The sequence below is a fragment of the Chrysochloris asiatica genome, unplaced genomic scaffold (genome assembly GCF_000296735.1).
Source record: "Chrysochloris asiatica unplaced genomic scaffold, ChrAsi1.0 scaffold00134, whole genome shotgun sequence".
NCBI lineage: Eukaryota > Metazoa > Chordata > Mammalia > Afrosoricida > Chrysochloridae > Chrysochloris > Chrysochloris asiatica.
In genome coordinates, this window is record NW_006408652.1 from 7609913 (window position 1) to 7623358 (window position 13446).

General features: G+C 39.3%; 1 protein-coding gene across 2 annotated transcripts in view; it reads left to right on the forward strand.

The window, feature by feature from the left end:
• FMR1 (fragile X mental retardation 1) overlaps positions 1-13446 on the forward strand; it is a 39317-nt gene that overhangs the window by 14247 nt on the left and 11624 nt on the right. For both annotated transcript variants that reach the window (XM_006869720.1, XM_006869719.1), the window contains exons 3-9: positions 1034-1127; positions 3538-3609; positions 3870-4018; positions 5348-5441; positions 5524-5640; positions 7809-7979; positions 8074-8152. In XM_006869720.1, the coding sequence (XP_006869782.1) occupies positions 1034-1127; positions 3538-3609; positions 3870-4018; positions 5348-5441; positions 5524-5640; positions 7809-7979; positions 8074-8152 (776 nt within the window). The remainder of the gene's footprint in view (positions 1-1033; positions 1128-3537; positions 3610-3869; positions 4019-5347; positions 5442-5523; positions 5641-7808; positions 7980-8073; positions 8153-13446) is intronic.

Here is a 13446-nt window from a genome sequence, read left to right on the forward strand (position 1 = left end):
TATTTGTTTTTACCTTATGTATTTCACAGTTTTGAATAAAGAATTAAAATTTCACATTTAAGACTTAAGATAAGTGTCATCTTTCTCCTTAGGTGTGGCTAGTGGACTTGAACTGCTGACCCATTGGTTAACAGCCCAATGTGTAACAGCCCATAGTGGTATGCCTCCAGGACTCCATAGAATTGTTCTTTTAAAAACAGCAACAAAACAGCGGTTTCCTCAATAAGATTTTGCTAAGAAAGCCCTTTAGCAGAACACTGACATTATACATAAGACTGATGTCAGTGTTTCTTGACAAAACAAGCCCTAAAGAACCCAGTAGTGACTACTCAGCCCTTGAATCCCTCAGCTTGTCTTTTATATTTTACATCTTTGTTGTATGAAAGAATAAAAAAGAAAAGCCAAAGGTAACTTACCAAACTGTTATAGACTGTCTCCACTTGGTTTCTGTGGTTTTATAAGACCCTAGCAGCCCAGTGCATTCTGGTACGTCACACTGATCAGCAGCCTATGGCAAGACTTGACCACCTCGTTGGATCTAAAATGTTAAGGGGCAAAAGTGAGTTGTAAATTGCTAATGTGCTGACTGCCCCATTTGGCTTGGGAGTTTGTGGGCATTTAGGATTCATTTCTGTGGTCATTGGAATGTGATTAAAATTATTTTGCAAGTTGATGTATGTTGATGTCACTAACACTGACTGATACTAACATAATTAATTTAAACATCAAAGGAACTTTTCTATTGTGACCTTACAATTAGAACTCTGAGGTTCAAATTTTTGGAAGGAAGTCACTTTTTTGAGAATTGTATGGTTGCTTTGTTGTGTTGAAAGAAACCTTCTAAATGGAACTCCACGCTGCTGTGCTGCATGTAGACCTTGTGGACATGTCTCTATGTTGCCATTAAAATGTATGCTGCTTCAAACTAGAAAATCAAAGGATCACACTTCATCAAGAGTTCATGGAAGTGTGGTCATAGTTGCAGGTACACATGACAAGCCTGTGAAATAGTCACATGTTTTTTTCTTTGCAGTTGGCAGCCTGAGAGGCAGATTCCATTCCATGATGTGAGATTCCCACCACCTGTAGGTTATAACAAAGATATAAATGAAAGTGATGAAGTTGAGGTAAGTTTCTGCTGTTCTAAAGTCACTAAACACTGAAGGAGTGGGGGCTGTTTAATTTGCTTGTGCCTTTTTTCAGTGTCGTCTTTTAACACCATTTCAACTACCTTGAGAATTAGAGCTGAGATGGATATGCACTTTTGACTAACCCCTAAATGCTAAACCCAAGGAGCTCTGATAGCGTAATGGTTACGAATTGGGCTGCTAATCTCAAGGTCAGCAGTTCGAAACTACCAGCTGTTACGCAGGAGCAGAGGCCTTCTGCTCCCATAAAGATTTATAGCTTCGGAAACCCTGTACAGGGGCACATAACCACAACACCAAATGCTGAACCCCCTGTCATCATTGAGTCAATTCTGCCTTACAGTGACCCTATACAGGACAGAGTAGAACTGCCCCACAGGGTTTCTGAGGCTGTAAATCTTTACGGATGCAGACTGCCACAGCTTTCTCCCACAGGGGTGTCAGACTGCCAGCTTGTCAGTTAGCAGTCAAGTACTTAACCACCGCACCACCAGGGCTTCTTGCTTTTAACTAAACAATCTTAATATGATTTGAAATAATGTATGATGTCTAACCCACCAGCCGCTGCTCAGGGGATACATGAGGCTTTCTGTTCCTGTAAAGACTTACAGCTTTGGAACCTTTATACAGAGTCACTAGGAATCTGAATCAACTCGATGACAGTGGTTTTTTGTTGGTTGGTTGGTTTGCCAGACATGTACTCACCACCTATTAGGTATAAGGAGCCAGGATTTGTTTTGCAAGGGATCCTACCAAAACCCAAACCCACCACCCTCAAGTTAATCCTGACTCATAGTGACCCTCTATAGGGTTTCCAAAACTGCCGATATTTACAAGAGCAGACTGCCTCTTCTTTCTCCCATGGACTGACTGGTGGGTTTGAACCACCAACCTTGTTGTTAGCAGTGAAATGCTTATCCCTCGGAGCAAGGAATCCTGGTGGCTGGTGGTGGTAGGATGCCGTGAAGTTGGTTCCTACTCACAGCGGCCCTGTATTGGGTTTGTGAGGTTGCAAATCTTTATGGGAGCAGAAAGCCTCATCTTTCTCCTGTGGAACAGCTGGTAGTTTCAAACTGCTGACCTTGAGGTTAGTAGCCTGATGTGTAACCACTAAGCACCCAGAGATCCTTAAGGAGTTCTAGTAGGGAACAAGTTGTAATAATTCTTGAGGCCCTTTCACTTTCCAATAGTCTACATTCTCCCAGACATGCATCTTAAAGGTCTCTATCAGGAGTGCTCATCATGGTGCTTGATGGATTGATAAAGGGGGCTTTTTCAAACTAAACTACATGACAAGTGGGAACCAGTGAGAGATTGTTGCCTAAAGTTAACTAAAGTTATTCCCCTGGCAAGTAAGCAGGAAAGGTTGGTTAAATCCCATTGTATCTACTCACGGTATTATGTTGTTGTTGTTGTTAAGTGCCGTCGAGTCGGTTCCGACCCATAGCGACCCTGTACAGGGTTTCCGAGGGTGTAAATCCTTACGGGAGTAGAAAGCCTCATCTTTCTCCCGCGGAGCGGCTGGTAGTTTCGAACCGCTGACCTTATGGTTCGCAGCCCGATTCGTAACCACTACGCTACCAGAGCTCCTTCACGGTATTATACAAGGGCATATTTTAAAAGGTTTTGGGAAAATTCCATTATCTATTGATATCATTTTCCACAAACTGTCGAAGCCTCCTCCTGTTAGACTTGATTTGCTAGTGTCTTCACAAAAGGTTCCACACTGCACACCACATGTGAACTTTGCAGTGGTTGGGCAGAGAGATTGATTAGAACTAATCTTCAGTGGATAGGAGAATAGGGAAGGACAGTCAACCCAGAGAGTTACTAGCCCTGGAGCTGTCCGTTTTGATGGAGTAGACACCAGAGTGACCAAGGGTCACTTTCTCAGTCCCTGGAAGACAGGAATACCAGGATGGTGTTGTCAGTGGACTGAGTGGGCAGTGGGTCTTGCCCATTCAGTGACCAAGCAACCAGGCTACCATTGGCTAGGGTCAGTAACTTGCCATCAGTTATTTGCTTATTAGAGTAAAACAAAAATTAGTTTGTAAATCTCAGATACACTTTAACTCGGCAAGTACCCAAGGGCACCATTGCCTATGTTGATGAGCAGTCGGCTTTGCTTGATCATTCACATTCAGAGTACTAATTAGTAATGAAGGAGAGCAGAGAAATAGGAACATGTCTTTGGGAACTGGAGGCAGTCTCAGTGGTTTCCGGTTATGGATGGATCTATGTCTTAAGTTGTAAGGGGTCAAAGCTACTTTTTTAGGGAAGTCACATCTGCCTAGGAGCATTTTAATGAATTGTATTTAATGTCTGGCAGTCTTCAGATTTCAAAAAGATATTAACCATGAAATTTTCTTTGTGGTGGTTTTTTGTATAGGTTTATTCCAGAGCAAATGAAAAGGAACCTTGCTGTTGGTGGCTAGCTAAAGTGCGGATGATAAAGGGTGAGGTAGGAAAACGCTCATTTAACATTTTCTCTTATAATCTCCCTTTTCTAGACTCAGGTATTGGCAACAGTTCAGTCTCAACTTCCATTTTCAAGTACTAACCTAATGTGAGGCATTTATTAGAATGTTGTCTCTACATGTTCAGTGTGTTTCAGCTGATTAAATATAGCTTAATTTTTTCTAAGATGTGTATTTTAAAATAACTGAATAGCATATTCTTATTTTCAAAGGATAAGGGGTAACTTTTATTTATTTCTACCAGTTTTATGTGATAGAGTATGCAGCATGTGATGCTACTTACAATGAAATTGTCACAATTGAACGTTTGCGATCTGTGAATCCCAACAAACCTGCCACAAAGGATACATTCCATAAGATCAAGCTGGATGTGCCAGAAGACTTAAGACAGATGTAAGTTGGTGTGCACACTGTGCTGAGAACTTGCAGGCAATGTAAAATGATAAAATGACGCATGTTAAAATTGTACAAATTGAGTTTTTTATTCATCGAATCAGCGGTTCGAAACTACCAGCCACTCCGCAGGAGAAAGATGAGGCTTTCTACTCCCGTAAAAATTTACACCCTTGGAAACCCTGTACAGGGTCGCTATGGGTCGGAACCGACTCAATGGCACTTAACAACTACAACATAGCCAAAATGGTTTGATTTGCAAAAGTAAATTTTGTACTATGAAAGCTTTTTAGATCTTCTCAGTTATTTATGCACTTGAGTAAACTTACTTGACTCAACTAACTTGCTCATTGAATGTTTCTGTTTTTAAAGTAATAATGCAAATGTGATGGTTCTGTCGTAAGTTACAAATCAAATTCTAGACAAGAGAATTCCTCTAGATTATTTTTTTCCTTTTAGCAAATATTTTCAGATCAGTACTTAATTAGAGCTAAAGCTGCAGAAGTTATTTATCCATTTGATAATCTTTGGTCCAGAGAAATGTGGGAAACATTTTTTGGAAAAGAGTCTTTTTTGTTTGAATGACTCTGTCAAGAGGCTATTTTTCAGTTTAATGTGGACATGATGTCCTCTAGATGATCATTGAATTTGCAGTTCACAGTACACAGAAGAAAGCCTGCCATTTGAATTTTAGAGATTGCATATGTGGAAATGTGTGCCCTTTCATTCATGGACATTTTCTTCTCTCCAATTTCTCAGCAGTTTTTCTTTATATAAAAAAGAAACAACGAATCCAAATCCTATAACCTGCAAGCCATCCCAAACAGTTTTTAACAGTGTACTCAAGAAAACAAATGACTTACCATATGTAAAAGAAAGTAGGGAGTCTTTAGAGGAGAATGTTTTTTCTGAATAATGCCATAGGAGCATAAACTTGCTGAAAATTCAGAATTTGGAGAGACCATAAATGAGATAAGCAGGCACATAAGTATGCATACACATTCTCTAACATAAAAAAGCAGGATTTCAGTGTATTGTTCCTCCCCCTTTTGTATAACAGCAAATGCTAAACTTGAATGACTATTTCAGAGATGTACAATATACAGCAAAATACAGCAAAGGAGCTAAACTTTGAAATGGAAATGGCATATTTTGCATAAATCAAATTAAAAATGCATTTGTTGTTGTGAAGTGCCATAGAGTCGATTCTGACCCATAGTGACCCTATATAGGATTTCCAGGGAGCAGCTGGTGAGCTTAAACCACCAACCTTGCAGTTCAAACAACAATAATTTATCTTAGCCTAACAGTCGATCTTTTTATTTCTAGGTGTGCCAAAGAATCGGCACATAAGGACTTTAAAAAGGCAGTTGGAGCCTTTTCTGTCACCTATGATCCAGAAAATTATCAGCTTGTCATTTTGGTGAGTTTTTTTGGAGGTGTTTTGTTTGATTTCATTTGGGGCCTTAGTTTTGATAATAACATTGTTAATTTAAATCTGTTAGTCTATCAACGAAGTCACCTCCAAGCGAGCACACATGCTGATTGACATGCACTTTCGGAGTCTGCGCACTAAGTTGTCCCTGATTCTGAGAAATGAAGAAGCCAGTAAGCAGCTGGAGGTATGCCCGTGTTCCTAATGTTACTTGTAAAGCTAAAGCTATCTAGTTATAACTTATGGATACAAGACTCGAGGATGGGCAGTCTGTCATTGATTGTTTCTCAACATGAGCTATATTTTGGAAAGTTAAAATGTAAAGCATAATCTTAATAAAAAGTTTTGTACCATAGGTTTCAAAATTAAGCTATGGTTTGTGTATCTTAAAGAGATTTCTGGTCAATTCAGTTTTGCTAGAAGTTTGTCAAAACTGCTAATAAAATGAAGCAATGCTTCTTCCATGTGACATGTTATCATCAAAGTGCTAGAGTGCTAATCCTGTGCCTCTCATGATGTATGTTTATCTCTGTTTAAAAGGGTGTAGAACTTCTTCATTCTAGTTGGTTGTCACTCTTTAAAACTCCTGTCTTCAGATTCCTGCCAGAGGCTATTTCCCTAACTTACTATTTCATCTTTTAAGGTGCATTTTATCTATTTTTATTAATCCTCCAATAATTTCCATCACCATACATTTGTTTTCATTGATAACTACCTAGTACCCCCATCCATTACCATAAAAATGAAAATGGATTTAATTTAATGTGCCAACTCAAGTATTTTACTGTCAAAGCCCAGAGTACCTTTTCATTATTCATTTCATTTGAGGTAAAAACACGGTGTTACAATGGCAAAGACTTAGGGAGAAAACAAAAAGAGGAGTTCCAAGCTACATTGCAAGAGAGAAGGCAATAAAGGCTCTCTGCTTGTAAAACCCTGTGAAATTTCTCTGCCTTCCAGCCTGATGTGTGCTTGAGCAGGAGAGGAGGAACTCATACTCTCCTTTAGCTATTTGCTTTCCTTATGCACTCATTCTTTCTTGATGCCCCTGTGTTCACAATTCTGTAGTTTCTTTAGTGATTCTCTCATAACTTTTAGGCCACAACAGCCTCCTTACTTTCATTATGCGTATTGCAAAAATACATGCTTCTCCATAAACATCTAATTCTTCTTAAATGATCTACTACCATGCCTTTGGCATACCATGTATCAGTGAATTATCAATAAAAAGAATGAACCAAGCGAATTAACGTCAGAGTGTAAAGTCATTTGAACTGCAAAGTCAGTGGTTCGAGCTCACCAGCTGCTCCTTGGAAACCCTATACAGGGTCGCTATGGGTCGGAATCGACTGAGTGGCCCTTAACAACAACAACCTAGAAGAGTAACTGTGGTTACTTTTCAAATTGTTTATACTATTTCTAGTCATTCATTCAAAATGATCTGGAGTGTTGAATAATAAGAAACTAGTATGCATGTCTTTCTTTCCTCACTACTAATATCAAAGAGATTCACATATTCAGACAAGAAACTCCCATTTTTCTACATGAGCCACTAATGCGTTTTGGTTTTCATTAATGGCATGCTAGAACTAAACATTAAATTTTGGCAATGCTATGTAAAGAGAGTGATTATCCACAAGTTTTGGGTGTTGGTATAACTTAATTTTGTCATCATTGAGTATTTGAAAGAGTTCATACTTGTGGATCCAGCTCACAAGGTTTTACAGACTCATGTCTTTTATATTTTAAATGCCCATGTGTAGGATTGTTGGTCTTCCGTAGTCAATGTCACTAATGCACCAACAATATGTAGTTCCTTTCTTGAGGTTGGGGGGCATGGGTATAGGGTTGTCCTTCTAGAACACAGTATCTAGTGGCAAGTTATGAAACTGGCAGCTTCCAGGGGGCGAAAATATATATTCATCCTTTGATATAAAACAAAGTGAATGAAGTTTTCTGTAAGGTTGATATTTTAAATGTTTTTACTAAAATAAATAGCATTGCGTCTGTCAGACACAGTGAGCTGGTTTTTATTTGGAAACATTTGATCTGCTTCTTAATTACATTGTTGATGTCATTCGTTAACTAAGGCAGCCTTGCAAATAGGTATTTTAAAGTTGCCTTGGAAAATTGTTAACAAACTACTTCTTGTTAACAAAAATATATTAAATGGCATTGACCTTCATTCTCCTAAAAACACTCTTGCTGTGGGAGGTGATTTTCTAAAGCCTGTTAGTTATCAGCTGAAAATAACTTACAGGCCTCTGGTATACAGGGTAAGATCATTTACATGGATGACCTAAATACAGTTGGCTTAATCCTTGATAAATTTATCAGACCTGCATTTCTCTTCAGAGTTCAAGACAACTTGCCTCAAGGTTTCATGAACAGTTTATTGTACGAGAAGATCTAATGGGCCTAGCTATTGGTACACATGGTGCTAATATTCAGCAAGCCAGAAAAGTACCTGGGGTCACGGCTATTGATCTAGATGAAGACACTTGCACATTTCATATTTACGGAGAGGTAAGTCTTTTACTGACTCCTTTTTTCTGGGACTAGAATGGAATATTTCAGCTGACTCATCCTTTGTCTTGAAACTTTTCCTTCTTTTCATTAGGACCAGGATGCCGTGAAAAAGGCAAGAAGCTTTCTGGAATTTGCTGAAGATGTCATTCAAGTTCCTAGGAACTTAGTAGGTGAGTCACAAATTGCCGTTGACATATGCTAGGAAAAAAAATGTGTGTGTACATGTTGGTGTTGTGAAGTGCTGTCGAGTCGGTTCCGACCCATAGCAACCCTGTATAGGGTTTCCAAGGAGCAGCTGGTGAGCTTGAACCACCGACTTTGCAGTTCAGACGGCTTTGCAGTCGGGCACATTAACCCACAGTGCCACACCAGGACTCTGTGTGTGTGTGTCTGTGTCTGTGTCTGTGTCTGTGTCTGTGTCTATAAACTTCTCTGTATAGACAGAATTTCATTTTCCTTTTCTGGAGGGATCATTTCAGGTGAAATTTAATCTTTGAAATATGGTCTGTTGCCTACAGGTTATAGGAAGTAGTTGGTAAATGTGGTGCTCAAGGATTGCATTTTCAGAAGGTAATGCAAAAGACCTGCTAATACCTGGAACAGTTCATTTTGCTTGGCCTCCTTGCTGTGTCCTACATCAATCTTAAAACTGAATATGTTTTTCAAAATAAATGACATTTTCAGGCTTTATCATTTGGGTAACATAAGTGTTTGATCTCTCTAATGGAACTATAAAGAGCCCTGGTGGTACAAATGGTTATATTCTTGGCGACCTATCTCGTTCAAGATAGCAGCCAAGAAAACCCCGTGGGGCAGTTGGACTCTGTCACTTGAGGGTCACTATGAGTCGAAAAGGACTCACAGGCACCTAACTACAGTAATAACAAGACTGTAAAATGGTAGCATTCTTAGGTATTTCTGCCTTTGACTATCTAAACGTAGGTTAAATCTTTCAGTCCATTGCCTATGAGTTAGCAGTTCTGTAGGATAGAGTCAAACTCCTCCCCCGTAGGATTCCCAAGGTTATAGTCTTCACAGAAGCACACTGCCACAGCTTTTTGCCACAGATACACTGCTGGCTTTCAACCACTGAACTTGAGGTTATTAGCCGAGGGCCCTTGAGTGTGTTACTTAAGTCTAAGAAAAGTTAGGAGTAACTCTGAATGTCTCAGGGGGGTTCTGCAAAGAATACAGTAATTCTTTATTGTTTTGAGTTATGAGTCAGTTCTGACTCATAGTGACCACCTATAGGATTTTCACGAAGTGGCTGGTGAGCTTGAACTACCAACTTAGTGGTTAGCAGTTCAGTACTGTCCCTACAGTGTCACACCAGGAATTCTTTGTCTTGATTACTCTTTTTCATAGTCATCACAAACATGAATACCTGCAAATACCTGAGCATTCTTTACCAACGTTTCTAAACGCTCCTGCAGAGAGCTTTGGTGAGACATTTCAGACCAGGTGCAGTTTTATTACTATTTATGTTTGTAATTTATCAATATAATTTGGGCTTGCCAAATGTACATTTTTGCCTTTTAAACTAGATAATGATTGGCTATATAAAGTAATGCTGCCCTAAGGGAAAATATTAAAAAGAAGAAAACAAAGAATATTTAGTTTTAATCCTGCTTGGTGGTGGTTATGTGCCGTAGTGTCGGTTCCGACTCATAGCGACCCTGTACAGGGTTTCCGAGGAGCAGAAAGCCTCATCTTTCTGCCACGGAACAGCTGGTAGTTTCGAACTGCTGACCTTGCGGTTTGCAGCCCGATTCGTAACCACTGCGCACTACATGTTTTTTTGTGTATTTGTTTTTGGTCAGCACAGAATTAATTATAAACTTCTTCCTGTGTCATTTCAAACACAAGGGATATTATGTTTATCCCTAAGAAAATTACCATTTCACTGAGGATAAAAGTAAAAATGCTAGTGAAATAGTAATTAGCTTAACTGTATGAGGGGGTGTCCAAAAGTCTGTAGAAAAATTCTACTCTTTTAACTTCATTTTCCCCACAAACTTTTTTAAAGCCCCCTTGGATAGACTACACAACTAGGATATGAGCATGTAATGATACTGAAGTAAGTCACACACCACGTGTATGAGTAGAATATACATATATAGCAAAGGATAAAATCAGGTCAGTAGCACTAGGAATGCTTTGTTTTCTTATTTAAAAGTTTCTCAAATAAATGCCTTAGAAAAATTCTTGTGAATTACAGCAGTGAGTATAAAAATCTAGCCAATAGGAATTGTGTTTTTTATTTTGTTTTTTTTTAGTTACTAAATAGATAGTCGTTTCTGTATCCACTTCATTAAGTTCCTTTGGAGACAGCTTGATGGTAGGGGAAAGAGTTCAGACATTACCCTTAGATCTAGATTTCAATGCTGGCTTCACTTTTTAGTAGCTCTGTAAACCTGTGCAAGTGTTTTAGGACTCCCACCACCATCTTTCCTCACATGTAAAATGTGAGAATGTTATCTACCTTGCAAAGCTGTGATACTTAAATGGGAAAATGCATACAAAGAACCTATCTATGGCAGTTCTGAGTTCCAGACATACTAAGGAATCCTATACATGTTTCTTCTCTGCCCTTCAACTTATTTAAAAACAGCTCCATCCATTCAGTAGAACTGAATAGGAGAAAGCTGTCAGTTGGGCTTTGTAAATAACTGTAATGTAGAATGCAATTCTCTGGTATTAATCATAAATTCTACCTGGAGTCCTGCATGGAAAGAAGAGGCTCCCAGAAGGGACCTTTCACCAGGAAGCCTGTTGAAGTGCATACAGCCAGCCTGAGTTTTGTTAGTGAAACAAAACAATGTTTCATAAAGATTGTCTACTGCAGCAATGGGAATGTTGGGAGCTTGCAGAAAGCATTTTTGGTGGAGGAGATACCAGAATCAGTATTGCATGAGTTTGCCTTGAGCCTCATTGGTTTATGATTTCTTAATTTCTCACCAACTCTTCACTATGTGCACTCATTGTCTTCCTTTTCTTCAAATGTGCTTGTTCTTCACCCACTCTTGACAATGATTATTCAGTCAGCTGCCATTAGAACAGAGTACTTAGAACTGTTAAGGTATTGTCTTAATAGAAACGTGCCAGTATCTCTCTTTTTGTGAACTCCGTAAGTGTTAGAGATGAAAACAAACTGTGGCAAGGCTTCAGTAATACCCCTCCACCTCACCCCTGTTTTCTTGCAAGAGTAGGGAGTAACAAATAATTGCCCAAGGAACCTAGAGCAGTAGATCTCAATTAGTGGTGTTAGTTCTTTTTCCTGGCCTATGACCAATTAAGATAGGTATGTTGGGGTGAGCGAGGCTGGTAAACACAGCAGGAGCTCTGACGCTCTACTTTGCTTAGAAGAACAAGATGTTCCTGTGTGACAAAGCGCAAGCTCATTTTGGCTTTGAACTTTGCCCCTTGACTTGGTGGTTCCACAACACCACCTTAGTTGAGAAGGTGGGTGAAGGTTGTGTCCAGATACCCTGGAAGAGCCAAGGCTGTACATTTCTAGATTCAGATCTTATGCTTGTAATGTCATGTTCTATACTGATGTTCATAGTAGATATGAAAGCAGTCATTATCTACTAAGTATGGGATCAAAATTAATGTTCAAAAGAGAGCAAGAATCGTATGCCTGTTTATTACTGGTACCTAAAGTCTTGGAAAGGAACTCTGGTAGTGTAGTGGTTATGAATTGGGCTGCTAACCTCAGGGACAGCAGTTCAAAACTATCAGCGGTTCCACAGAAGAATGATGAGGCTTTCTACTCCCGTAAAGATTTACAGCCTCGGAAACACTATGCAGGGTCGCTATGAGTTGGAATCGACTCCACAGCACATAACAACAGTAACAAAATCTTGGCAGCTTGTTATACATAATCTAAAACTGGTCATAAACTCTTTTGGTGTGGTTTTGACATAAAGTATATACCCTCTTAATTTTTCACTTGTACTCTAATTCTTTCCCTTTGTAATAAACTATAATTTGTGAATAATGCACAGGAATCATAATCTTTTAGCATATTGGCTTCATGAGTTTGCACTGCTCATTTTAGATGGTTAGCTGCTCGACTGCTAACCAAAAGGTTGGCCGTTCAAATCTACAAGCTGCTCTACAAGTTGTAGCAGTTTACTGCCATAAAAGCAATGAAGAAATGGGCTGAGTTCAACCACATTCCATAGACTCCCGTTGACCTGAAGATGAGAGAGAGAAGAGGAAAGGGCTGGTTGGTCCAAAGTGTGGTGAGACCTGGTGACACCTGAGCCCATGGACAAGGACATAGCCACAGAGGACTAGAGCTGAGAGTAAAGCATCCAGCTGATGCAAAGTGAGGGGAGACTCACAAGAATGCCCAGACTTATAGATAGTACCCATTTGACCTAGCCTCAATGGCTTGCTAATCAGAACTCGACTAGAGGAAGATACATTTTTTTGTTTTGTTTTGATGAAGGAAGCAAGGGTAAATTGCTATAATTTAATGAACTTGACCTGTATTCACGGATGTAGTAGCTCAAAATACCTACAGAGAGGGAAGGAGTCTTCACATCAAGTATCAATCCTATCCCTCTGTACACAGGGTAGATAGAGATGGGTAACTTAGACATTGGCTACCTAAAATGAGGGGGTGATAAAGGCACGAAGTGACTGGCTTACAAGTTTTCAAAAGGAAGTTTAGTTTAAGAGTGTGCAGGGGAAAATAGAGTCCCCACTGAATAGTTTTCATCTTGCCTAGATGAGTCTGGTGAAAAGAGATGGGGATAAGATTCTTATGATTCAATAGTGAATAATTGTTATCATGATTAATTGCAACTGTCACAACTGTAAAGGTAGAAAGAAGCTTTGTTAAAAAAACAAACAACCTGGGGAGTAGTTAATCTTACAGTTCAGAAAAAGAGGACCCTAAGACCATCAAAGTGGAAGAGCACAAGCGGAATGCGAGACCTTATCCAGAGAAGCAGCGACACCAGAGATGAGGACATGGAGAGAGGGAGCCACTGAGAACTCTAGACTCACGGAAAGAGAGGCACTGAGTGCTGGCCACCAGGAGGCAGGCTTGCAGAATGTGCACTTTGGTTGTTTAAATTATTGTATATTCCTGAGTGTTTTTGTGTACATCTCCCCTCCCCACCCCACCCCCAAAAAGAAAAACAGAGGGAATGGAAGCAAATACTGTTAAATGATGATGCACGGAGGGGATTGTAATCATTGCAATGAAATGATGATATAAAGCTAATGTTCTCCCATGTAAACTATCACTCAGTTCACAATCAAAAAAAGAAAGTTATAGGTAAAAGTTTAAAAACAATGGTAACCGAGAAAACTAGCTTATCTGTCTTTGTGAAAAGACTCAAATTTAGTTTTTAAATCTTATATGTAGTTCAATATAATATATGAACTACACACTTGTATATGAATGTGATAGTTTACAGTGGAGTATGCTTATTGGTTTCAGTTATGC